The following is a 27,969-nucleotide window of genomic DNA, read 5'->3' as shown; positions in this document are numbered from 1 at the left end:
AGGAGAATTTAGTATTACACACATTACAGTTGCGGTGCTGACAGAACCTGTATAGTAGAGAAGCCCTATAGATAATTGTGGACATGGGAATGGATAAGTTCAAGGAAAAAATTCAGTATAAATAGATTTTTCTGTAAAAATAATTAAACTGTGCATGTAAATAAGACTTCTAAGAGAATTTAGCAAGATGGAGAAAGCCAATGACAGAACTTTGAAGAACACAAACATTAAGAGTTAGAAACAGGAAGCAGTAAAGGAGAAGAGAAACTACAATGAGAGATAAGAAAATAACCAGAATGTGATGTCCTAGTAGCTAAACTAAAAGAGAAAGAATTTACATAGAAGCAATTCTCAACGTGTAGAGCAGGAACTTTTGAAGATACCTGAGATCCTTTATTTTCATAAAAGTACGAAGACATTAAAATCTGTAATCACTAAAGAACAATGGATATGATACAAAAGGTGGGGGCGAGGAGATCTCAATAATTTTTAAGAGGGGACTTGAGAACAAAAAGATTGAGGATCACATCTACAGTGTCACAGGCTATAGAGATGTGAAAAAAGATGAGAATTCAGAAAAAGATATTAGATTTGATCACTTTTAAGAAAGTAATTTTAGTACAATGATAAGAAAGAGAAACTAGATTACAAAGAAGTTAAGGATTAACTATGTGGTAAAGAAATGAATGCATTGAGTATTATAAACTATTTTTCCTAAAAACTTTGTTGGCAAGAGGAATTATAGAGATGAGATTACCTGTGGGGAACAAGTCAAAGGAAGGTCTTTTTTCAATTACAACTAAGTAACATTTGCTCACTAAAAATGCATGTGAGCATGCACATGTGTACACACATGCAAACACATATTTTCAAAAAGCAAAATTCATCTTTTCTTCTTCCCACCACAAATCCTTCCCCCCAAGCAAGAATGAAAGAAAAACAAAACTCCAATTGTAAACATACAATTACAAACATATACAAAATTCAAGCAAAAATAATTCACTTCTCTATCAGGAGATAAACTATGTTCATCATAGTCCTCTGTAATCATAGTTGGTGATTTATAATGAAAATAATCCCTAAATCTTTTCAAGACACTTGATTTTATAATATTGCTTTCATTGCATAAATGTTCTCCTGGTTTTGTTCATTTCACTCTGCATCAGTTCACGTGTTCTCAAGTCTTTCTTAAACTATATAATTTCTTACCATACAACATTATTCCATCATATTCATAAAATACAACTCATTCAACTATTCCCCAATTTATGGGCACCCCCTCAGAATCCCATTCTTTATTATGTCAAAAAAATACCATTTTTATACTAATCCTTCCTTTAATCTTCCCTCTTTCCCATTTCTCCCATTTTCATTCTGTATTTACATACCCAACTCTGTTTATATGTATTCTTCCTTCTTTTAACCAGTTCAGCTGAAAGGTTCAAATCCTCATTTTTATAAATATCCATTTCTGCACCTTGAGATGAGATCATTTTCACTAACTTTCCTCCCTTCCCCCCTCACTGTATTCCTCTCCTCTCTTTTCATTCTTCTTTTTAAATCATTAACAAAATTACTCCTAAGATTTCTATTTAATTAGACTCCTTTTGCAAGCCCTGATAAGGTTCAGTGGGAACAGGTATCATCTCCCATATTTGAATGTAAGCTATTTATCCTTGTTTAGTCTTTTATCATTGTTCACTCGTTTATCTTTTGAAGTTTTCCTTTATTGCTCTGTTTGAACTTCAGCCTTTTCATCAGGAATATGTGGAAGTCTATTTCACTGAAGATCCATTTTTCCCCCTATAGCATTACACTCAGTTTTGTTGGGTAAATTATCCTTGATTATAAGTCTTTATCCTTTGCCTTCTAAAATAATACACTTCAAGCTTTCTGCTCAATTGAATATGAGCCTCAATTGTGGTTACTTTCAGGACTTGATTTATTTCTTTCTGAAATATTTTTTCTTTAACTTCTTCTATAACTTAGAAGTTCTGAATTGTGGCTCAAAATTTTCATCTACAAGTTTCTTTTAAAACGTGACAAGTGGATTGTATTTCTACTTTGCCCTCTTTTTTCTATTTTCCTTCTTTCTTTTTTTTTGGTCAGGACTCAGGTAGTCTGATGATTATTAGTGATCTCTCCTTGATCTGTTTTCAGGTCAATCATTTTTTGCTATGAGATACCTAACATTTCTTCTTCTTTTTTTTTCTTTTTCAGTCTTTTGACTTTTTTGACTTTTACTATCTCGTGGAGTCACTGGTCCATTTGGTCCATTCTTATTCTCAGGGAATTTGTTGCCTGAGCAAAGGTTTGTATCTTTTGTACGGAGATGTAATTTCCTTTTAATTCTTTCTTCCATACTTCTCAATTATTTTCTATTTTGCCCCCACCCCCCAGTGCTCTCATTGACTAAAATTTTTTACAACTCTTTCTTAATTCTGTTCATCTCAGTCTGAAATTCTGTTTGAATTGTGCTCAAAGCTGTGTTTTTCTTTAAGGCTTTTCTTATACATGTTTTCCAGTCATTTTCTTCTGGGTTCTATCTGTAATAGCTTTTAATGATGACATTTTTTAAAATAACTTTTTATTGACAGAAGCCATGCCAGGGTAATTTTTTACAACGTTATCCTTTGCACTCACATCTGTTCCAATTTTTCCCACTCCTTCCCTCTACTCCTTCTCCCAGATGGCAAGCAGTCCTATACATGTTAAATATGTCACAGTATATTCTAGACACAATATATGTATGCAGAACTGAACAGTTCTCTTGTTGCACAGGAAGAATTGCATTCAGAAGGTAGAAATAACCCGGGAAGAAAAACAAAAATGCAAACAGTTAACAATTCATTTCCCAGTGTTCTTTCTTTGGGTGTAGCTGCTTCTATCCATCATTGATCAGTTGGAACTGAGTTAGATCTTCTCTTTGTCAAAGAAATCCACTTCCATCAGAATACATCCTCATACAGTATCATTGTTGAAGTATATAATGATCTCCTGGTTCTGCTCATATCACTTAGCAATGTGAAATTTTTTAAAAAAATCATTACTCCATTCTATTTCCTGACATTGGACTTGACGTTACAGCCAATATTTCTAGAGGGAAGGTCTAGGATGTTATTTCTTTGGAATATTGAGTATTGTTTTGTTTTAGCATCTCAGGGACAGCTATCTCAGGCTGTAGATCTTCAAGCTGTCATTGTACCCAAAGCAGTTTAACCCAAAATAAAATAGGACTGCTGTCCCATTGTCTACACTTTGAAAGTTCCTGGGTTTGTATCTAAGCAATGACAGGTTTGCTGTTAGACTCAACTGTTATCAGATAGTTAGGAAGCTATGCTCTTTCAGAGTGATGCAGCTGCAGGCTTCCCTCTGCTCTGGAATTCCTGGCTAGTTATTTCTCTTTAGTCTTCAAGACTGGGGCTGAAAATTAGATCCTGCTCTGCTTTCAGGAGCTGAGCCACACTGCTTATTGCTTGCTTCTGAACCTGCTTTCTTCTTGGTATACAACACAAGACCTAAGCTGTGGGAGGAAGAAGGCAGGGCAGGGCTCTTCCTCATTTCACATTTATTCTAAGATCCATATTTGAGTAATCAACAGTAGAGCTGTCAATTGGTACCTATCCTCACCAAAATGCCCCAGGATGGGTCTGGGACTACTACAGGCCCTAGAGCATAGCTTCTCCCTGCAATGAAGATCTTCCTAGTAACTGCAAATCTCTCAGTCTCTCTATGCCAGAAAATGGATCCAATTTCACTTTTTCTTCAACTATCTCAATATGATTTGGTCTAGTACATTTCCTAAGTATATCTAGAGTTGGTAAAAAGATTCCTTAATAAGGAATTTTCTCATCACAGGAGAGAAGAAAATGGAAAAAATATTGAAAAGTTTTAAGGCATAGACTAACAACTCAAAAGGTTCATGAATCCAATACTGAGCATAGTAAATCCTAAATAAATCTTTGTGACTGAATGATTTGAGGTATTAAATCAATCAACTAATATTTATAAAGTGCCTATTTGTCAAGCACTTAGTACTGAGAATACAAAGACAAAAAGGAAATATATCTGCTTTAAAAAGTTGCACATCCTATTACAGAAAATATGTCCCTATAGCTAAATATAAACTGTAATACAAAGCAACTAACTTAACAGGGAAGAAGGAAACAACACTAGCAACTGGATGAGTCAAGAAAGACTTCACACAAATTTCGATTACATCAAATTAAAAAGCCTTTGTACAAATAAAACTAATGCAAACAAGATTAGAAGGGAAGCAACAAACTGGGAAAACATTTTCACAGTTAAAGGTTCTGATAAAGGCCTCATTTCCAAAATATATAGAGAACTGACTCAAATTTATAAGAAATCAAGCCATTCTCCAATTGATAAATGGTCAAAGGATATGAACAGACAATTTTCAGAGGATGAGATTGAAACTATTACCACTCATATGAAAGAGTGTTCCAAATCATTATTGATCAGAGAAATGCAAATTAAGACAACTCTGAGATACCACTACACACCTGTCAGATTGGCTAAGATGACAGGAAAAAATAATGATGAATGTTGGAGGGGATGCGGGAAAACTTGGGACACTAATGCATTGTTGGTGGAGTTGTGAACGAATCCAACCATTCTGGAGAGCAATCTGGAATTATGCCCAAAAAATTATCAAATTGTGCATACCCTTTGATCCAGCAGTGTTTCTATTGGGCTTATATCCCAAAGAAATACTAAAGAAGGGAAAGGGACCTGTATGTGCCAAAATGTTTGTAGCAGCCCTGTTTGTAGTGGCTAGAAACTGGAAAATGAATGGATGCCCATCAATTGGAGAATGGCTGGGTAAATTGTGGTATATGAATGTTATGGAATATTATTGTTCTGTAAGAAATGACCAGCAGGATGAATACAGAGAGGACTGGCGAGACTTACATGAACTGATGCTAAGTGAAATGAGCAGAACCAGGAGATCATTATACACTTCGACAACGATGTTGTATGAGGACATATTTTGATGGAAGTGGATTTCTTTGACAAAGAGACCTGAGTTTCAATTGATAAATGACAGACAAAAGCAGCTACACCCAAAGAAAGAACACTGGGAAACGAATGTAAACTATCTGCATTTTTGTTTTTCTTCCCGGGTTATTTATACCTTCTGAATCCAATTCTCCCTAAGCAACAAGAGAACTGTTCGGTTCTGCAAACATATATTGTATCTAGGATATACTGCAACATATCCAACATATAAAGGACTGCTTGCCATCTAGGGGAGGGGGTGGAGGGAGGGAGGGGAAAAAAAAAATCGGAACAGAAACGAGTGTCAATATAAAGTAATTATTAAATAAAAAATTAAAAAAAAAAAAAAAAAAAGAAAGACTTCACACAAGTGGTGCTTAAAGTGAGTTTCAAATGCAGTCAGGGATTGAAGTGGCAGACATGAGGAGTGTGTTCCAGGGATGAGGAATAGCCTGTGCAATGGGATGATGATGACAGATGGAATGTTGTGTATGAGAGTCAGAAGTCTAGCTGAATTAAGAATATATGAAGGGGAATAACGTATTATCACCTTGGAAAAGTAAGTTGGAGCCAAATTGTAAGGGACGTAAAAGGGCAAACAAAAAAGTCTGCATTTTAATCCAGAGGCAAGAGGGAGTCACTGCAATTGTTTTGTCTAGAAGTTACATGGTCAAACTTGTATTTCAGGAATTTTACTTTGAAAGCTGTATGGGTATTGTTATGAGAGGGAGACTGAAAAAAGGTTAAGAAGAGAAAACTATTAAATAACCCAGGCAAGAGAGGATGAAGATTGAATGATGATAGCTGTGGTATGAGTAGAGAAAAGAGAGAATATATGAGACATTGTCAGAGAATCACTAGGATGTGACAACTGATTAGAAGGGAATGATCACGGAAAGTAAAAACTAAAGAATGAGAATAAAAGGTTCAGAGTAGTCTCTATGTGGAAGGAATGTTTCAGGAAACCTATTGCTATACTTAATACAGAATGAAAGGGAAAGAGATGGGGGACAGAAATCAAGTAAAAATAACTGTGAAGTATTTTCTGTTACACATGTAAGATCATAGATGTAGAGCTGGAAGAGACCTTCAGAGATCCTAACTCTTATTATTATTATTTTATTTTTTGCTGGGGCAATAGGGGTTAAGTGACTTGCCTAGAGTCACACAGCTAGGAAGCATTAAGTGGTTGAGGACAAATTTGAACTCAGGTCCTCCTGACTCTAGAGCTAGTGCTCTATCCACTACACTATCTAGCTGCCCTTAGCCCTAACTTTTAAAGATGAGACAGCTAAGGTCCAAGGAGACTGAGTGATTTGCCTAAAGACATAGTTATTTTTAAAAAATATGTTGAAATACATTTTAAATACAATATATGTATACATATTTATACAATTATCTTGCTGCAAAAGAAAAATCAGATCAAGAAGAAAGAAAAAGAAAAACTGAGAAAGAAAATAAAATGCAAGCAAATAATAACAGAGAAAGTGAGAATATTATGTTGTGTTCCACATCTGTTCCCATGGTTCTTTCTCTGAGCGTAGATGGCTCTCTTCATCACTAAACAGGAAGAACTGGTTTGAATCATCTCATTGTTGAAGAGAGCCACATCCATCAGAATTGATCTTGTTGCCGTGTATAATGAGCTCCTGGTTCTGCTCATTCCACTTAGCATCAGTTCAAGTAGATCTTTCTGAGCCTCTCTAAAATCATCCTGCTGATCATTTCTTACAGAACAATAGTATTTCATAGCACTGATATACCATAATTTATTCAGCCATTCTCCAACTGATGGGTATCTACTCAGTTTCTATTTTCTTGCCACTACAAAAAGGGCTGCCAGAAACATTTTTGCACATCTGGGTCCCTTCCCTCCTTTAAGATCTCTTTGGGATATAAGCCCAGTAGAAACACTGCTGCGTCAAAGGATATGCACAGTTTGATAACACTTTAAGCATAGTTCCAAAATGCTCTCCAGAATGGTTGGATCTGTTCACAGTTCCACCAACAATTAACAAGAAGACACACATTATTTAAATATCAGAGGCAAGATCTGAATCCAGGACTTCTTACCACAGTGCCAAAATGCCTCCTACTATATAATATGCTAAATTAAACATATCCATCTGTTAGAATCACTGACTAAAGGTTCCTGAAAGAAATGTAGAGTTTAATCAAAATGAAGTTTTTGGATTTTAGATGAATTTAATCCTTACTTCCTTACTCATCTGTTACTACTATTCACAATTTGGAAATAGAGGCATAAATGAGAAGCACTGAAAGAATTGGAGCTCTGAAGGGTGTGATAGTATTATGACATATAATTAAATACTTACTTGTGGCCGTTCAGAGCTGCATGGTGCAGAGGGGTATAACCAGTGCTATCAACACAATTCACGTTAGGTCCTCTCCAAATGCTGTAGTAAAGACAAAAACCAAAAAAAATCACAGACCAAATTTAAAGGCAGTTAGCAAGAAGAAAACAAGACTGATCAAGTCTTTAAGCAAATCTATTCTCTTTTTTAAGCTGCTGGTGACAAAATCCAAAAGCAATTAACTCTAGCAACTTGTGGTTATTTAGGTTACAAATATTTCCCTCAACAAGAAGACAAATGCCAAGTCATAATGGAACTGTTTAGCTATCACCTTCTTAACAACTAATTTCATTATTCTCTCATCTGAGATTCCTGCCACTGAAACCTACCAATAAGATAAAAATAATTCAGGTAAAAATTACCAACAACTAGCACACATTCCCAAAAAACACATACCACCAGCCATAAGGACAAATACATGGGTGCATTTTCCCATATGCTGTCTCTTTTTTGGCACTACCATGTTCTCAAAACAAGTCAGAGACACAAAGATCTGGATAACTGGTATAACTCAACTATAAGTGAACAGAACAAAAAACAAACCAACAAACAAAAACCACAACAACAACAACAAAAACCCTCTGGTTGTGATGGCCTGAGGCTTGAGTTGATGCACTGAGGTCCCAAGCACGTGAGGCTAAATAGTAATTGGACCATACTCTATTAATATATATGCTTGGAGAAAAAATGGCCCTCACCCGCTCTTCGTGCAAGTCCTGATGTGTTGTATAGGAAATGACGATTTTGGTGGGTGGAGGCAGGGGAGTGGAAAGGCAAGCACAAAGAGAGACTGCTGGCTGGCGTCTTGACACAGCTGCTTGCATTGCTATCGCGACCCCCCTTCACCTGCAATCCCCCTTCACCTCTGCTGGCTGGCTTCCTGTCGCAGCTGCCCATATTGCTATTGCAATCCCCCTTCACCTCAAAAAGAATAAAGATTGAAGATTTTTCCCTTAACCTGAATTCCTGACTCTGACTAATTTTAACTACACGGTCATCACATTTGGCGCCCAACGGTGGGGCTGAAGTTGCCTCAGATTCACCATACCCTTGAGCCTCACTTAAGTCTCCATGCCTTGTGGGGATACGGTCATTAATATGTTCATTGTCTTCCTCCTTTATCTCAGGCTTCCCCATTTGGCTGTTCCTATTCTTTCTTCTATAACTTACACGATTTCTTAAGGCCAACTGTATTATATTGCATAAATAGAATGCCTCAATGGAAATTGAATGAGGACTGTTTTTGTTGTAATATGTAGAGAGCTGTTACCCAATTAATGTCCAATTATCTGGAGAGATTTGCTCTTCCTCTAAGAACCATGGGGAAGTGCGTTTTAATGTACCCAGAAGCCTAGCTGTCTGTTCCCAAGTTATAAGTTAGCCCTTGATCTTCTATCAGCTTAAGCAAGCTTTCTATAGTGCCACTCCTGGGTGGGGATGGAGGATGGAGAATCTTTAGCTAGCATCTGTCCCATTTCAGCCAAAAAAGGTTACTAGTTTAGTCTTTAAGAAAATAAGTTTCCTGTTTGTCTATTATACCCACCTAAGTTCCTGGTCACTGGAGACTTCTTCAGTGAAAGTAGGGTCCTTGGTTCCCACGCTTGGGCGTGGCAGTTATGGCGTTCGACTCATGGACATAGAAAATTGTTGGACTTCAAAACCCTCAGGAATCATTGGATTCTCTGAGACATGATAAGATTGTTGTAGGACTTGAAAACCCTCAGGAATCATTGAATTCTCTGAGACATAAGATTTTTGTAGGACTTGAAAGCCCTCAGGAATCATTGGATTTTCTGAGAAATGATAAGACTGTTGGAGGACTTCAAAATCTGCTGGAATCATTGGATTCCCTAACACATAAAAAGACTTTTACAAGACTTCAAAAACTTGGGGGGATCACTGGATTCCCTGATATGTGAAGCAATGGACAATAGATTGGTTTTGGACTATCTCTTGGCTGCTGAAGAAGGCATATGTGTGACTGCTGTTTACATACTCTCCTTCTAGGACTTCTGGCAATCTTTTACAACACCATGTTGATTTATATTGTTTGTTATACCATTACTTGCGTGTACAATTCATGTCTGTTACACCACATCAAACCTGCACTGACTGTGGGGAAAGTCATCACTAATAGCCTCTGTATTATTGCTATGTGCTTGTGTAATACCTCCCATGCTGATGGGTTTGTGCATACCTGTTTCTAATAAGACCCTGAGGGAGGAGGGGGGGAGGAAAGGAGGGAAGAGAGAAGAAAGGAAGGAGGGGGGAGGAAAGAAGGGAGGAGGAAGGAAAGGAGGAAGGGAGATGTTTCTCAGAAAAATTTGGAAAGTCCTCCATGAGCTCATACAAAACGAAATGTATTGTGTTCAAAGTAATTAGCAATATTGTTGGAATGATCAGGTATGAATGATTTTGCTATTCTCAGACATACAATGATCCCAAAACTACTCTGAAGGTTTTATGATGAAAAATGCTATCCATATCCTGAGAAAGAAGTAACAGTTGTCTGAATACAGATTAAAACACAATTTCTGTTTTACTTTATTTTTCTTAAGAGGTTTTGTTTTGTTTTGTTTTGTTTGGGGGGGAGGGAGTTGTTTAGGGGAAATCTATTTTCTTTCACAACATGACTTTTATGGAAATGCTTTGCATATCTTCATATGTGCCTTATCAATAGGAGAGAGTGGAGAGGGAGTGAGGAGGAAATGGGGTGGGAGGAAGGGAGGAACTCTAGAATGCAAAGTTTTAAAAACAAATGTTAAAAAAGTGTTTTACATGTAACTAAGAAAATAAAATATGAAACAAAATAAAATTTACTTAACTAAGCAAAAAAACCCACTGCTTTACATTTTTGCAAATGTCTAATATATGGCTTAACAGAAGACAATGCTCATATCTGTTTCTGTATTCAAAAGGTTATGAAATATTGTTTTGGCTGAAGTACATAATGTAACCAGGCCTCAAATAGATATATATATCTGGGAAATGAATGAGTATCTTAGGAGCTTTTTCAGAAAACTATAGATATTCTTTGATACTTTACTGAAACTCAATAAATGGCAGCTTCTTGATTATTAGTTTCAATGTGAAATCTGAAAGCAAAGCAATGACTTCTCATACTATTAAATGATTTTTTAATATCATACATTGGCCATCTGGAAAATACTGGTTCACTGAATTATGCAGGTATTCCAAATGCTTACATATTATATATGCATGTATGTATATATATTTTAAAACACATGTGTTACTATCACCACCAATCTTATTAGAAAAGTTGTTAAGTATGGGAAGGCTGACAAACTAAGTCACAAATACAAATTTCCTAAAATTCTAATTTTCACTTGAAAGCTTGAATTTTATCATTAGAAAGCCTGTCAGGTTTTTTTCTGTGAAGTGACAGATACTCCATTTTTGAGAGTCAAATAACCAAGTTTCAACATACTTTGTCTTTCAAGTAAACATGTTGTTTTATGAAAAGAGTGGTCTGGTCAGTTTACAACTCCAACAATTCTCCTCTTCTGGAGACACCCACCATATTACTGTGTACAACATAAATATTTTGTGTGTACTTGCTGTTTTGTCACACTGATAAGCCAAAATTCAATAAAAGAAATATTTCTATGGGTTCATAAAGGATATTCTTAAATAAAACTGGCATTATCTTGATTGTGAATGATGACTACTAGCATCTTGTGGTACCATTGCCTTGATTCATGCCACATACCAGTAGTTTTACCAAACATTGCTTTTAAATGGTATAAGGAATAAACTATCAGATTCAAAACAGTTATTAAATACTCTGGATATTTTAGCACCACTTGTGTTTTCTGATGTGCAATCATATAAAAGAGGATTTCAATGATTAATTGGAGCTGATAAAAGACAAATATTAAGCAAAATAGCAAAACTAGTTAATCCATTTATAAAGCAAAAATACAATTCTGCAAACAAACTATTAATTGAATCTTCATTTTTGCAGAGAAAATTTTTAATTTACAAGTCATGGAATCATTAAAATTCTTTACTGTACATCCAAAAAAGAATATGAACTTCTAGAGAGAATACAAATCATTCTCCAATTGATAAATGGTCAAAGGATATAAACAGTTTTCCAATGAAGTCATCTAAACAATTTATAGTTATATTAAAAAATGCTCTAAAATCATTACAGATTAGAGATATGCAGAATAAAACAACTTTGAGATATCATTTTACACCTACTAGATTAGCCAATATAATTGAAAATAACAAATGTTAAGAGAGGATGTGGAAAAATTGGGCATTGATTTTTTATTTGTGTAACTGTAAAATGATCCAACCATTTTGGAGAATAATCTGAAATTATGCCCAAAGAGTCTATATATTGTAAAATGTTATATCTGCTTTTTTTGTGATGGCAAAGAAGTAGATATTGAAGGGATGCTGAACTGGTACATGGCAGAACAAGTTATGGTACATGATTGTGATGAAATATTACTGTGCTATAAGAAATGATGTACTCAATGATTTTAGAAAAACATGGAAAGACTTGCAGGAAAAAATAAAGACTGAGATGAGCAGAAGCAAGAGAACACTGTATACAGTACTGTTTTAAGAATAACTATGAGCAAATAAGTTAATAGAAGTCTATTATAAACACCCAAATTAACTACAATGGACATATGAAGAAAGACACTCTCTGCATCAAGAGAAAAAACTGATAAAAAGAAGGATGCATAAAATAACACTGTCTCTCTTTAGGGTGAGTCAGAGTCAATAAATATTTATTTACTACATGCCAGACATTGTGGTAAACTCTGGGGATACAAATAAAGGCCATAAGATAGCCCCAGGTCTCAAAGAGTTCATTCACAATCTAATGGCAGAAAGCAAAGCATAAAAAAAAAAAAAAAAAAAAAAGCTGAAAAACAAAAACTGAGAGGAGAACTATGTATGGGGACATATTAAATTTCTGCAGCCAGGGCGGGAAATACTCGAAGAATGTATGAATTAGAAAGCTGACTTCACTGTGGACCATAATGAGTTTTTGGAAACCATTCAGGGCAGAAATGATGAGGTGTATGTCTTAGGTACTCCTTAAAAGGTAGAGAATTTGGGAGGAGCTTTCTAATGCCCACGTTCTATTCTCTTCAATGGAGGAGGGTTAGGGAGGGGCTGGGGTAGCTGACAAGGTAAGAGTTTCAGAGTTGATTTCATCTTGCATCTTGTATTTAAAGTTTATGAGGTGATTGTTGTTGTTTGTCCTTCCTTATCAAATAGGACCATGACATCAGGGAGCTGATGCCATGACAAGCAAGTGAAATGGATTTAAATGAGGGAAGGCTGTATGCAAGGTCACCTGCCTCACTTTCCTCTCCAGAGCCATCAGGGTCCAGTGGCAAGATACAGATCAAGACGACTAGAGATGGCCCTGGATGCAAAGGCAGACCTTGGCTTAAGTAAGATCTTCAACATGATAGAACGGGGTGCTAGACTCCCCCTTACCCAAATTGATGACTTGGAGGCATCTCCAGATACAAACAGAAAGCATTTATTTAGTCCTTGCAAGAAGTGGTCCAAGCACATCAAATGATTGTGTAGAAGATGCAGAAACAGAGAATGGATTATATAGCAGAAAAGAGGTGGGTATACCCTCCACCTTCCTGTTGATTTTAAAATTCATTGGATGGATTGAAAAGGAAGTAACCATTGACCAATGGTCAGCAATGCTGTCTACTTCCTAGGAGTCATGTGACTTCCTGAAATTTAGGCATAAGGTCCTACCAGTCTCTGAGAAATCTTTACCTGGTCCCATTCAAACAGTACTCAGTTTGATGCAGGTCAAGATGCAACAGCTGGTAATCTCTAGCTCTGAAGGACTCTCTCCATCTAGGAGCTACCTTTTTGCAAGAATATGAAGTGATCTGTGAAATATATCTTGCAAGATGAAGATAATGTTCTAAAAATGGAATGAAAATCGGCTGTGCCTCAGGCCCAAGCCTCTCTCCACAGAAAAGAAAAGAGATATTGGTAGATAGTCCCTTGGGAAAATATAAGGGCAAAAAAGTAAAAAGAAAATTATTAAATATTGTTGCTCTATATGGCAGGACTCTCCTAAGGCTGAGTAGGTCCTGCTTAAATCTATATATAAAATAGATTTCTTGTGGGTATGTCTGCTTTACATTCTGTGTTCTGAGTTAAAAGTTAGCAAGCCTATGATAGCTAAAGATTCAGCCTGTTTTGCTGGTTTGGCAAAGATCAGGCTGAATTGGTGGAATTGCTAGAATTCAAAGTAATAATTCTTTCAGAGTTGCTCAAGATAAGATCTTTAATTGAAATCACTCTGGATGCTTCAATGTATTGGTTTTTGATCTTGGTAAGGTAATTTAGGAGCTAATTCTGGGGTCCTTAGCCCAAGGAAAGAGAACCTTTTCTTTCTATCCCCTGAGTCTGGCTGACTCAGCTTTGCAGAAGATGGGAAAAAGAAGAGGAATACATATTTAATGCAGTGAAGATGAAAAAAGCAAGCTAAAAGAAAAGAAATATATGTATATAGAAAGGTTAGTGAGAAAGTTTAAGTATGTATGAATGAGAAGAGCATAGACTGAAAATTAGACAGTTTAGGAAACTTTGGGAAAATGGAAAACCAGTGTGCTACTGACAGGGGGAACCCTGAAACTGTCCTCCCTGATTTTGGAGGGGAAGCCATGGGGATGAACTCTGAGAAACTCTCCTGTAGGAGAGGCCCACCTCAGGAAATCAAGATAAGAGGCTTCATTCTGTTATATGGATGGTGACTAGCTACACCCTCTATTAAGTTGAAAATCAGTCCAGGACCACTCCTACTTAGCTCAAACTTAAGTGATCTCATTCAACTGGAAATCTAGGCCTGGGGACAGTGACATTGAAGGAATCTCATTCAATTGATACTCCTGTCTCAGATTTCCTATAAAAGACAATTTTAAACTCCAAATCTTTGCAGAATTCCAAAGTAGGAATTTTGCTTTGTCAAGGGACCTTTCCTCTTGGCACAGCTGCTTACCAGGACTCCTGCCCAGCTATGAAGAAGCTTTCTTCTTAGTGATAACCTCTTGTTATTTCTCTGCCAGGCCCTTATCACTAAGAAGTCTATCTTCCTAGCAAAGCTGGCTTCTCAGTGCCAACAGAATAAACTTCCTTTTTGCCATTCAAACTTTTTGAGTTTGTGAATTCTTTTAAATTGGACCTGCATCAACCAGAGGGGGTTCACACAATTTTCTGCACTACCACTAATCACATTACTATTATTTTAAAAACTCCTATAAGCAATGGAGCCTGTAACTTTGTCATCAGAACTCAGGCCTGTGAAATCCTACCAAGAAGAATCTCAAGGTAAAACCCATATAGAGCAGAAATGAGTGCTTAACGCTTTCCTAGCTTACAAAAAGAAGAGGTTTGTGGGAATCAGGAAAACTAAAAGGCAATTCTGCTTGACTGGAACATCTAAATAGAATTTAGGCATCCTCAGTATTACATTGTTAAGACTGAGAAATGCAAATAAAGAATAAACAGATACATACAATCCACTTTGTTGGTTTTCGTCTGACAGGATCCTATAATCTTAACAGGTTTCATAAATAAAAGTTTGAGATAAAACTTGGGAAGAAAATAAGTATCACAAGACAAAGGTCAAAATATAGATACTATTATATTTCTTAAAAACAAACTGAAACTGAATTCAAAAGATTAAGTTATTAAGATGAACATATTTAGCTAGATTAGCCTTTGTTATAACCTACATAAAACAACTGAACTAATAATCTATTGTTTTGATTTTTAGAAAATTTATGCCAATTTTGGGAGTGGAATATAGATTATAGTTACCTTTGAGGGCCACACAAAATCTGTGTGTGCCAAGCTAACATCACTAAATTATATTTTTCTTTTTTCCCTTTCAGCAAAATGTTGAGACTGGCCTCAAACACACAAAAGCATTTCCACATTGCAATTTATTCTGCAGAAAGAAAAAAAAAACCCATGATTTAGCAAAAAAAAAAAAAAAAAAAAAAAATCAAATTAAATATACATGAGGCAATATTCTTTGCAGTAGAAGCTGTATTTAAAAATTATTAAAGTTCTTTTTCTCCTCTTTTTCCTCTTTTAAAAATGAATGCTTTCTACTTATCTACTTGATAGGTGAAGAACACTAAGTCCAGAAAACAACAATTTTCTTTATTTTCTGATAATGCTGATAGCGTCTTCTGTTCCCAAATCTTACAGCATTTCCCATAAACTAACAAAAAACTAAGAGATGGCTGATTCCTTAAAATCAGCAGTTTAAGGTCCCATTTATGACAAAAATTTTAGATAAAGAAGGCCACTGATAGTATTAAAAAAAAAAGGTAAAGGTTATAACCCAATTGCTTTGCTATTTAGAGTCCATCATCATCCTGTTTACATATCTTTTTCCTTTAGCATGATATCTTCTGGGTAGCCACTAAAAGATCCATGTTTATTACTGTTTATTTTTTTGACACAATTATGACATCTAAATTAAATGATTTTTCACAGTTCCTTCAAATTCTTTAATTTTAATTTTACTTAACAGCATAGCAATCATCCAAATATCAACGATAGGGAAAATTTTCTGAATGCAGCCATCACTTGGCTCTAACCTCTAACATGAGTTCATCAGGTCAAGAACATATATTTTTCAGCTAGGTAAGCATGTTCTAAAACAAGGATGGGGAATGTCTGGCCATATACATTTTATAAAAAGCTTGTGAAAGCATTTACTAAGGCAATCACAAGTGAGGATGAAAAGCTATATAGAGCAAATTCCCATTGAGCTTGAATTCTGTAAGTTGATAATTTTGTATAATCTGTGAATGATGTTATAAAAATCCAACTGGCCCTTGGCAGAAAAAAAAGTTTCCCTGCCACAGTTCTAGAACGTCTACTTTTTTCTTCAATACTTATGGGATTGTTCTGATCATCAGCTGAGAAGTAGCAGAGACCAGACACAGAACAGCAGAAGCCATTGAGTTCCAAATGGCATGCCAGAATTAAGGAGAACTATAGCACTGCCTGGTCAATGGGGCATATCACAAGACCATTTAGAGATCACCTCAGGGAAACATGAGATGTAAAGGAAATCCAAACTGTTTCCTAAAGTCTTTACCACTTATTAAGCAGGAAATAGCCCTCCCTCTAGATTCAATTTCATCACTTCATTTTGTGAGGGTCCTGATAATAGGCATTCAGAAAATACAAAGTGCCTAGTGTATTTGTTTTGCCATTATTAGAGGGCCTTTTAATCATCAATATCAGAAGCCTTCCTGATCAATAAGAATGGTTTACCAGATAAAAATAATGAAAGCCAAATAGATTTTTATACAAGGATGTATGAGATGACAAGAACAGATTAAAAAAAAAAAAAACCTGAAATATGAAGTTGTCAGATGAAGAAATTAAAACCATTTCTAATCATATGAAAAAGTGATCTAAATCACTATTGATTACAGAAATGCAAATTAAGACAACTTTGCAGTACCATTACATACCTCTCAGATTGATATGGCCTCTTCCTACCTTTCAAATCTTGTTATATCTAATTCCCTCATTGTTAAGGGGCAGGTCGATTCTCCGAAAGCCTCCACAGCTGTGGATCATAACATCTGAAGGAACTGCAGGGTAGCCTTTGCTGACACAGGTCTTTTGGACTAGGAATGAGATAAGTTGGAGGCAGAGGGAAGAGGAGAGAGGTCAGACAACGCAACGGCCTCTCAATCAGAGAGGTCAGAAAACAGCAACTGCCTCTCAGTTTTCTTGTATCATCCTCTCACAAGAGAAGATCCATTCTTGGTTGGATCTCCGCAGCCACTGTCAGGTGGCTCCCATGTATTCCAGAAGCTCTCCCGTGCATTCCAACATCTCATACTCTGAGATCCAGAAGCACTGGCTTCTTTTTTCTTCCTTGAACATGACAATTCACTTTGAATTCCCAGTATTTTCACTGGATGGTGCCCATAACTACAATGCTCTTCCTCCTCATCTGTTTCCTTGTTTCTCTGGCTTCCTTCAAATCTCAGCTAAAAATCTACCTTTGTAAAGGGCCTTTCCCCACTTCTTACTTAATCTTAATGCCTTCCCGATGAGACTACTCCCAATTTTCTGTGGGCAAAATATCTTTTGCCTTTCTTAACATCTCTATTGCTTAAATTAAATACCTGGCACAGAACAGATGGTAGGTAGAATAGGACTATGATCAAGAAGGGCAAAAGATATAGAAGGAGGAAGAAATAAAGGAAGGAAACCTTAGCTTATCTTAAGACAAAACATCTGGAAGACTACATGGAATTCTGGTTACTAAATCTTAATATAAACATAACAGAACTGAAAAAAGTCTAAAGACAACAAAAAAAAACATGAAAAGTATAAAAATTTTTCTGCTTGGGCCAGATAATTTATTATTGTTGTTGTTTTAGGTGTGATTACAAATAAAATACGGATAAGATGATGAAAAAGGATATGATCAAAATTTACAAATTTTTGGTTGGAACAGTATTGATCTCAAGTTCATGACACATGAGGACCCAATTGAAGGATATAGTAATAATAAGAAGGAAAAATAACTGTCTTAAAAGTGATATTGCATACAATAACAAGCAATATCACGTGTAAAAGGAAAAGTGTTCTATTTGTACCCCAAAAGAAAAACTAAAGCAGTGTTTGAAAAGTAGCAAAGAAACAAATGCAGACAATACAAATGAAACATACATCAGAACTATACAAGAAGAGTCTATCTCATTGGAGATTTTTAACTAAAAGCTGGTATGTTGTAAAAGGAGTTATTTTTCTGGTATAGTTTGGACTGGATGCCTACTGAGTTTTCTTTCAACTCAAATCCAAAGCTCTTTCTTAGCACTATACTGAAGGGGTCAAGCTACCTAAGTTCTGGATTTGGAATCAGAGAATTAGAAATAAATATAGTTCCTATTAGTTTTCTTGAGTTGAGATAACTTCCTCATCTGCCAAGGAAAAAGATGATTTTTTTAATAAAGCTTTTTATTTTCAAAATATATGCATTTGACAACATTGACCCTTGCATAGCCTTGTGTTTCAAATTTTTCTATCTTTCCCCCCATTCCCTCCTCCAGATGATAAGCAATCCAATATATATTAAATATGATAAAATATATGATAAATCCAAGGTTGCCCATTATTACCATTACTATTCAAAATTGTATTAGAAATGCTAAGGAATTAGAGTAGATAATGACACTCTGTACAGATGATATGATGGTATACTTAAAGAACCTTAGAGAATCAACTAAAAAACTATTAGAAATAATACACACACACTCTAAAGAAATAATGCATAACTTTAACAAAGTTGCAGGATGCAAAATAAATACACATAAATCCTCAGCATTTTTATATATCACTAACAAAATCCAACAGCAAGAAATACAAAGAGAAATTCCTTTAAAAATAACTGTTATATAGTGTAAAGTATTTGGGAATCTATCTGCCAAGGAAAAGTCAGGAACTATATGAGCAAAACTACAAAATACTTTCCACACAAAGTCAGATCTAAGTAATTGGAAAAATATCAAGTATTCTTGGATAGGTCGAACGATAAGTCATCTTAATTTATTTATTTAGTGCCTTACCAATTAAACTCCCAAGAAACTATTTTACTGACCTAGAAAAAATCACAACAAAATTCATCTAGAAGAACAAAAAGTCAAGAATTTCAAAGGAATTAATGAAGAGAAAAGCAAATGAAGGTGGCTTAGCTGTACCAGATCTAAAACTATATTATAAAGCAGCTGTCACCAAAACCATTTGGTACTGACTAAGAAATAGATTAGTTGATCAGTGTAATAGATTAGGTTCACAGAAAAAAAAAAAAAAAAGTCAATGACTTTAGCAATCTAGTATTTGACAAACCTAAAGGCCCCAACTTTGGGATAAGAATTCACTATTTGACAAAAACTGCTGGGAAAACTGAAAACTAGTATGGCAAAAAGTAGGCATAGTTAGTAGGCAACTAACACCATATACCATGATAAGGTCGAAATGGGTTCATGATCTAGACATAAAGAATGTTATTATAAACAAATTAGAAGAATATAGGATAAATTACCTCTTAGATTTGTGGAGGAGGAAGGATTTTGTGACCAAAGAAGAACTAGAGGCCATTACTGATCAGAAAATAGATAATTTTGATTATATTAAGTTAAAAGGTTTTTGTAAAAACAAAACTAATGCAGACAAGATTAGAGGGGAAGCAATAAACTGGCAAAACACTTTTACATCCAAATGATCTGATAAAAGTCTCATTTCTAAAATATAGAGAATTGGCTCAAATTTATAATAGTTCAAGCCATTCTCCAAAAATGGTCAAAGTTTAGATGAAGAAATTTAAATTATATGTAGTCACATAGCTACTCCAAATCACTATTCATCAGAGAAATGCAAATTAAGACAACCCTGAGATACCATTACACATCTGTCATATTGGCTACGATGACAGGAAAAGAATGACAAATGTTGGAGAGGATGTGGGAAAACTGGGACACTGATACATTGTTGGTGGAACTGTGAATGGATCCAACCATTCTGAAGAGCATTTTGGAAATATGTTCAAAATGTTATCAAACTGTGCATATCTTTTGATCCAGACGTGTTACTCTGGGATTATATCCCAAAGAGATCTTAAAGGAAAGAAAAGGATCCACATGGGAAAAAATGTTTGTGGTAGCCCTCTTTGTAGTAGCAAGAAACTGGAAACTGAGGGGATGCCGGTCAATTGAAGAATGGCTTAATAAATTATGATATATGAAAGCTATGGAATACTATTATTGTTCTGTAAGAAACGACCAACAGGATGATTTTAGAGAGGCCTGAAGAGACTTACATGAACTGATGCTAAGTGAAATGAGCAGAATGATCATTATACATGGCAACAAGAAGACTATACCATGATCAATTCTGATGGATATGGCTCTCTTCAACAATAAGAAGATTCAAACCAGTTCCACTTGTTCAGTGATGAAGAGAACCATCTATACCCAGAGAGAAGACTGTGAGAACTGAGTGGAACACAACACAGCATTCTCACTCTCTCTGTTATCTGCTTGCATTTTGTTTTCGTTCTCAGTTTTTTTTTCCTTCCTTCTTGATCTGACTTTTCTTGTTCAACAAAATAATTGTATAAATATTTATACATACGTTGGATTTAACATGTATTACAACATATTTAACATGTATTGGACTACCTGCCAGCTAGGGGAAGAGGTAGGGGGAAGGAGAGGAAATTTTGGAACAAATAGTTTTGCAAAGGTCAATGTTGGAAAAATTACCTATGCATATGTTTTGTAAATAAATAAATAAGTAATTTGAAATTTGAATAAACATATTTATACAATTCTCTTGTTGCACCCAAAAAAATCAGATCAAAGAAAGTAAATGAGTAAGAAAATAAAATGCAAGTGAACAATAACAAAAAGTGAGAATGTTAAATTGTGATCCACATTCAACTCCCACAGTCCCCTCTCTGGGTGTAGATGGTTCTCTTTATCACAAGATCATTGGAACTTTCCTCAATCATCTTATTGTTGGAAAGAGTCACTATCATCAGCATTGATCATCATGTAAATCTGATGTTGCCATGTACAATGATGTCCCGGTTCTGCTCATTTCACTTAGCATCAGTTCATGTAAGTCTCTTTCTAAAATCATCCTCTTGATCATTTCTTATAGATTCCATAACACTCATATACCATAACTTGATTCAGCCATTCTCCAACTGATAGACATCCATTCACCATTATATACTTCAACAATAATACTGTATGAAGATGTATTCTGATGGAAGTGGATTTCTCTGACAGAGACCTGAGTTTCAATTGATAAATGATGGACAGAAGCAGCTACACCCAAAGAAAGAACACTGGGAAACGAATGTGAACTATTTGCATTTTTGTTTTTCTTCCCGGGTTATTTTTACCTTCTGAATCCAATTCTCCCTGTGCAACAAGAGAACTGTTCGGTTCTGCAAACATATATTGTATCTAGGATATACTGCAACTATCTAACATATATAGGACTGCTTGCCATCTAGAGGAGAGGGGAGAGGGAGGGAGGGAGGGGAAAAATCGGAACAGAAGTGAGTGCAAGGGATAATGTTGTAAAAAAATTACCCTGGCATGGATTCTGTCAATATAAAGTTATTATAAAATAAAATATTTTTTAAAAAAAGGGCTGCCACAAACATTTTTGCACATATGGGTCCTTTTCCTTTCTTTAAGATATCTTTGTGATATAGGCCCAACAGAAACACTGGTGGGTCAAAGGATATGCACAGTTTGATAACTTTTTGAACATAATTCCAAATTGCTTTCCAGAATGGCTGGATCTGTTCACAGCTCCATCAACTGTGATCCATAAACATGGGATTAGTGTCCCAGTTATCCCACATTTCCTCCCACATTCCTTGTTACCTTTTCCTGTCATCTTAGCCAATCTGAGAAGTGTGTAGTGATATATCAGGGTTGTCTTAATTTGCATTTCTCTCATCAATAGTGATTTAGAGCATCTTCTCATATGATTAGAAATAGTTTTAATTTCTTCATCTGAAAATTGTCTATTCATATCCTTTGACCATTTATCAATTGGAGAATGGCTTGAATTTTTATAAATTTGAGTCAATTCTCTATATATTTTAGAAATGAGGCCTTTATCAGAACCCTTAAATGTAAAATGATTTCCCAATTTATTGCTTCCTTTCTGATCTTTCTGCATTAGTTTTGTTTGTACAAAAACTTTTTAATTTAATATAATCAAAATTATCTATTTGGTGTTCAATTATGAGTTCCAGTTTTTCTTTGAACATAAATTCCTTCCTTCTGTACAGATCTGAGAGGTAAATTACCCTATTTTCTTCTAATTTGTTTATAATATCACTCTTTATGTCTAAATCATTTAAATCTTATCTTGGTATGTGGTATTAGGCGTGGGTTAAGTCCTAATTTCTTCCATACTAGTTTCCTATTTTCCCAGCAGTTTTTATCAAATAGTGAGTTCTTATCCCAAAAGCTGGGGTCTTTTAAATCAGATGATTTATAAGATTTCTTCTAGTTTTAAGTTATTTGATCACAATCCTCCAAATATTTAAAGAATTTTATAAACATGTTTGTCAAAGAATTTGAAAAACAATTCCATAATAATGAGATCTGATAACTTTTATCCTTGCATCTTCCATCTAGCACAGAATCTATCATCAAAGGCATTTAATAAATACTTGTTGATAAGACTCATACCACTGAAGACTTCCCTACAGGTTATCAATTTATTTTAAAAATAACTGAAATCCACTTAATCATATTCTAATCAGCTCATATTTCTCTATTGTATTCATAAGGAGTACAGACTTTGTCAGCTATCCTGCTGATAGGACACTACCCATCTAAAATCAATAAGCACTTAAGTTCTTACTTATGTGCCAAGTCACTATCCTAAAATGCAAAGGGTTTTAAGTCAAAAATTAAACAGTCTCTCTCCTTGAGAATATATTCTAGCAGGGGATACAAGATATGCATAGATACAGAAATATATAAAGGATATGTGCCAAGAAAATACAAAAGTAATCATTTTCAGTGAGTCCCTTGAGGGCAGAAATTGTCTTCTGTCTCCTTTACAAACCCCAGCACAGTGCATGACCTTTGGTAGGAGCTTAATGATTTTTTGACTAATTGAAAAAAAGGGATGGAAGTGAGACAAGGGAAAGGCCTTATTTAGGATACGGAATCTGAGTTGAGCTTATAAAGAAGTCAATCCTCCTATGGCTATACTGTGTAGGCACCAAAGGTTTGGGCTGGTATTTAGCTGCTTCAGGCATGTACAACTTTTCTAGACCCCATTTAGGATCTATTTGGCAAAGATACTGGAGTGGTTTGCCATTTCCTTCTCCAGCTCATTTTACAGATGGGAAAAACCAAGGGAAACAGGGATAATGTGACATACCTAAGGGTCCCCACAGCTAGTAAATATCTGAAGCCACATTTGAACTCAAGACAAGGAGTCTTCATAATTCCAGACTTGGCACTCTATCTAACTATGCCACCTAATTGCCCATCAAAGCTTGGAAATAGAAGTATAACTCCAGAGCTAAATAGCTGGGAGGAAAGGGGTGAGGTGAGAGATATGACACCCACAAGATCTTAGAAATCTGCATAAAAATTTGGCTCTCTCTTCTTACCAGATCTGAATTTTTTCTTTTTCTTTTATGGGTTATTTACAGTAACTTATAAAATCTGGGTTAAGTATGTAGTCACAGGATGTGGCATCTGCTAGCCATTATACATCATCTGTGACTTCCACAAAACTTCCCTAAAATTCCTATTTAATTTCTTATGTTGACCCATGATATATCAAAATCATGATGAGGAAAATCAAGATGAAGACCACATTCTACTGGGCTTATCTCCCAAAGAGATTTTAAAGGAGGGAAAGAATCCACATATGCAAAAATGTTTGTGGCAGCCCTTTTTGTAGTGGCTAGAAACTGGAAACTATATGCCCATCAATTGAAGAATGGCTGAATAAATTATGGTATATGAATGTTATGGAATGTTATTGTTCTGTAAGAAATGACCAGCAGGCTGATTTCAGAGAGGCCTGAAGAGACTTAAATGAATGATGCTAATTTAAATGAGCAGAATCAGGAGCACTATATATGCCAACCAGAAAACTATACAATGATCAATTCTGATGGACGTGGCTCTCTTCAACAAGAGATGATTCAAACCAGTTCCAATTGTTCAGTGATGAAGAGAGCCATCTATACCCAGAGAACTGTGGACCACAACATAGCATTTTCACTCTTTCTGTTGTTTGCTTGCATTTTGTTTTCTTTCTCAGTTTTTTTTCCTTCTTGATCTGATTTTTCTTGTGCAACAAGATAACTGTATAAATGTGTGTGTGTGTGTGTTTGTGTTTGTGTATCTTGGATTTAACATATTTAACATGTATTGGACTATCTGCCATCTAAGGGAGGCAGTGGGGGGAAGGAGGTAAAAATTTGGAACAAAACATTGTGCAAGGATCAGTGTTGAAAAATTACCCATGCATATATTTTATAAATAAAAAGCTTTAATTAAAAAAAAAAAAAAAAAGAGGACCACAATCATCCAGGTCAGACATGTATCCAATAGTAAAAGCATAGCATCATGGTACAACCTCAAGTACAGGAGGATGAGGGATCAAGTCAATTATAAAAGAATCTCCAGCAACCTGATTACCTAGAACCATGAGGCAAAGATATAGCCTTGCTCTGGGACTCAAGACTCATATGTAAAAGTTGGAATAAAAGTTGAGGTGGGGAAAAGGAGGGAAAAAAATTTGAAACACAAGATTTTGCAAGGGTAAATACTGAAAATTATCTATGTATACGTTTTGAAAATAAAAGGGCAGCTAGATGGCACAGTGGATAGAGCACTAGTCCTAAAGTCAGGAGGACCTGAATTCAAATCCAACCTCAAGACATTTAATACTTCCTAGCTGTGTGACCCTGGGCAAGTCACTTAACCCCAATTGCCTCAGCCAAAAAAAAAAAAAAAAAAAAAGTCTGTCTTGCTTTCTTTTAAGAAAAGGTCAAAAGCAAAAAATCCCTGTAGTATCAAGTTAATTCCTATATTATGTCTTAGTTGCCTCTCTACCTGCCTCTAGGTTCCTAAAGATAATAAAGGAGAGATTCTGGGTTAATTTATTTCTGGATTCAGCGTGCATTAAAAGACTCTTTTACTTCCTCTCTTTCCCTGGAAAAAGTAATAATTTATTCAATTACTATATTGTTTCTTAGTGATGTCTAATATATCCTATCTGAAAAGTAAATATCTATCCTAAATGCTCTTGGGAAAGAGATCAAAGAAATCAGTAATCTCTAGGTTAGTAAAAGTTTAAGAAGCACTAGCAGCCAATGTTTCTACAACCAATACCTTTTTCATCTCTGTGGAGAAACTAGGGGTCCCAGAAGTCTTTCAATGAAAGAAAGAATTTGAAAGACACACCACTTTTTGTTTGATCCCTATCCTCTCTAGAACAGAGACAGGGCAGTGGAGGTTATTCTGATCCTATTTCACTCGAGGGTGGGAAGGCACAACTGGAAAGGAGGCAAGGACTTGCTTCAGTGTCTTCCTAAAACAAAGGACTACAAATTTGAGCTCAGAGAAAGGCACAAAAGACCAGAAATAGAACCAAATAGAAATTGGCCTAGAGCAAGGAAAGTGAAGTACAGAGTGGACAAGGAAATAAAAATCCAGAATTTTTGAATCCCATTATGGTCTGGAAAATTTATTTTCCTCATCATCTTTTCATTTTCTTGTTTCTAATATGCTGACCTCTTTCCCTTAATTATGTTCCATGAGAAAGAAAGGAGTATAACCAGGAAAATACTTCCCTACACTCAAAGATCTAGGAAATCAACCTATTAGAGAAAGTCCAGTTTGGAAGGTTTTGATCTAATAAAACCTTTTCATTTTTTTTATATTTGTTCAATGAACTATGTGATCTCAGCAAGCTAAGTCTTTGAATCTAGGTAGGAGTAGGCTGAAATTTTTTAATTTTAATGTTTTTGTAATATTTCGTTTCATTCCTATATTAATTTTAGACCCAAGCAGGAAATACCAATCAAGCTGCCAAGAAATTATATAGAGTTAAAAAATAAAATAAGATTCATCTGGAAGAACAAAAGGTCAAGAATTTCAAGAGAAAGAATTTTTAAAATGCAAATGCATGTGACCTAGCTATACCATTCCTAAAACTATATTATAAGGCAGCGATTATCAAAACTATTGGATACTGGCTAAAAAAATAGTAGTTGATCAATGGAATGTGTTAGGTTCACAAGACACAATAGTCAATGACTACAGTAATCTAGTGTTGATAAACCCAAAGACTCCAGTTTCTGGGATAACAACTCACTATTTGACAAGAATTGCTGGGAAAACTGGAAAACAATATGGCAGAAACTAGATATTGACCAACACCTAACACCCTAAAAAAGGTTAAAATGGGTTCCTGATTGAACTCAAGCAAAGTAAAATGCACTGAATACAAAGTAATAGCAATGTTCTGGGATGACCAGCTGTAAATGACTTTGTTATTATCAGCAGTACAATGATCCATAACTACTCTGAAGAAAGTCTGAAGGCCTTAATGATAAAAAATCCTCTCCAGATCCAGAGTAGGAACTGATTGTGTCTCAATACATATTGAAGCATATGCTTTCTCTCTCTCTTTTTTAAATTTTACTTTTCTTGAGGGCTTTTTTTTTTTTTCATTAGGATGAGAGATCTCCGGTTTCTTTCACAACATGACTTTTATGGATATGTTTTGCATAATTTCACATGTGGTTTCTTAATTGGAAGTGGGGATAAAGGAGAGAACCTAGAACTCCAAAATTACAAAAACAAAAGTTAAAAAAAAAAAAAAACTTTACTATAACTGGGGAAAACTTGTAAATAAATCAATAAATGGAGGGGATATAAGATATGTATACTTGTAAGTACAGGAAAAAAATTGTTTGTTTTTTTTAACCTTAAAAAAAAAACAGAAGAAATTGTTTTTTACTTTTGAAATGCATTAACAGTTTTAGAGTCAATGAAGCTAAGGAAGCTCAGCACTGATATGAAAATAATAAGAAATGAGATTCAAATTTCATGTCCTAATGCTCTCATTCTTACCATATAAATGGATGACTTTTAAAAGTAAGTGTGGTAAGCATAGGAATACAAATAAGCTGGTGCCTATTTCTTTATATGCTTATTTGGTTGTTTTCTGACTATGCACATTATTTGCAATCTTTGTAATTGCATAGTACAAAAATTCAGGAGTTTTTAGGAGAATAAGGGATAGTCTACTTCTAACACCTGTAAAGAAGGGAGGAATTTATGGTCATGAATATACACAATGATATGAAATACACAATGGATAATTTTGATTACATTAATCATTTTGCACAAACAAAAACTAATGCAGCCAAGATAAGAAGGGAAGCAAAAAAGCTGGGAGCAAAAAATTTATATCCAGTGTTTCTGATAAAGGTCTCATTTCTAAATTATATAGAGAATTGACTCAAATTTATAAAAATACAAGCCATTCCCCAATAGATAGGTCAAAGGATATGAACTGACAATTTTCAGATGAAGAAATAAAGCTATTTCTAGTCTTATTAAAAATGTTTAAATCACTATCGATTAGAGAAATGTAAATTAAGACAACTCTGCATTACCACTTTACCTTTCAGATGGGCTACCATGACTGGAAAAGATAGTGATAACTGTTGGAGGGGATGTGGGAAAAACTGGGACACTAATACATTGTTGGTGGAATTGTAAAATGATCCAACCATTCTGAAGAGGCATTTGGAACTATGCCCACAGAGTTTAAAAACTGTGCATATCCTTTCATCCAGCAGTGTCTCTATGATACTTATATCCCAAAAAGATCATAAAGGAGAGAAACGACCCACATAAGCAAAAAAAAAAAAAAAAAAAAAAAAAAAAAAAAAAAAGCCCTTTTATGGAAGTCCATTTTTGTG

The 27,969-nt window shown here is 35.1% G+C and overlaps 1 protein-coding gene across 5 annotated transcripts in view; it reads right to left on the bottom strand.

The window, feature by feature from the left end:
- The window catches only part of ANKS1A (ankyrin repeat and sterile alpha motif domain containing 1A), a 205,469-nt gene that overhangs the window by 150,939 nt on the left and 26,561 nt on the right, over nucleotides 1-27,969 (bottom strand). For all 5 annotated transcript variants that reach the window (XR_007953469.1, XR_007953470.1, XR_007953471.1 and 2 more), the window contains exon 2: nucleotides 7,359-7,439. Coding sequence is in view for 1 of the 5 variants with exons in the window: in XM_051996444.1 (XP_051852404.1) it covers nucleotides 7,359-7,439 (81 nt within the window). In the remaining 4 variants the exon portion in view is untranslated. The remainder of the gene's footprint in view (nucleotides 1-7,358; nucleotides 7,440-27,969) is intronic.

This window comes from Antechinus flavipes, chromosome 4 (genome assembly GCF_016432865.1).
Source record: "Antechinus flavipes isolate AdamAnt ecotype Samford, QLD, Australia chromosome 4, AdamAnt_v2, whole genome shotgun sequence".
Classification (NCBI taxonomy): domain Eukaryota; kingdom Metazoa; phylum Chordata; class Mammalia; order Dasyuromorphia; family Dasyuridae; genus Antechinus; species Antechinus flavipes.
Note: the sequence above shows the minus strand (reverse complement) of the source record. Positions and strands in the feature narration are given on the sequence as shown.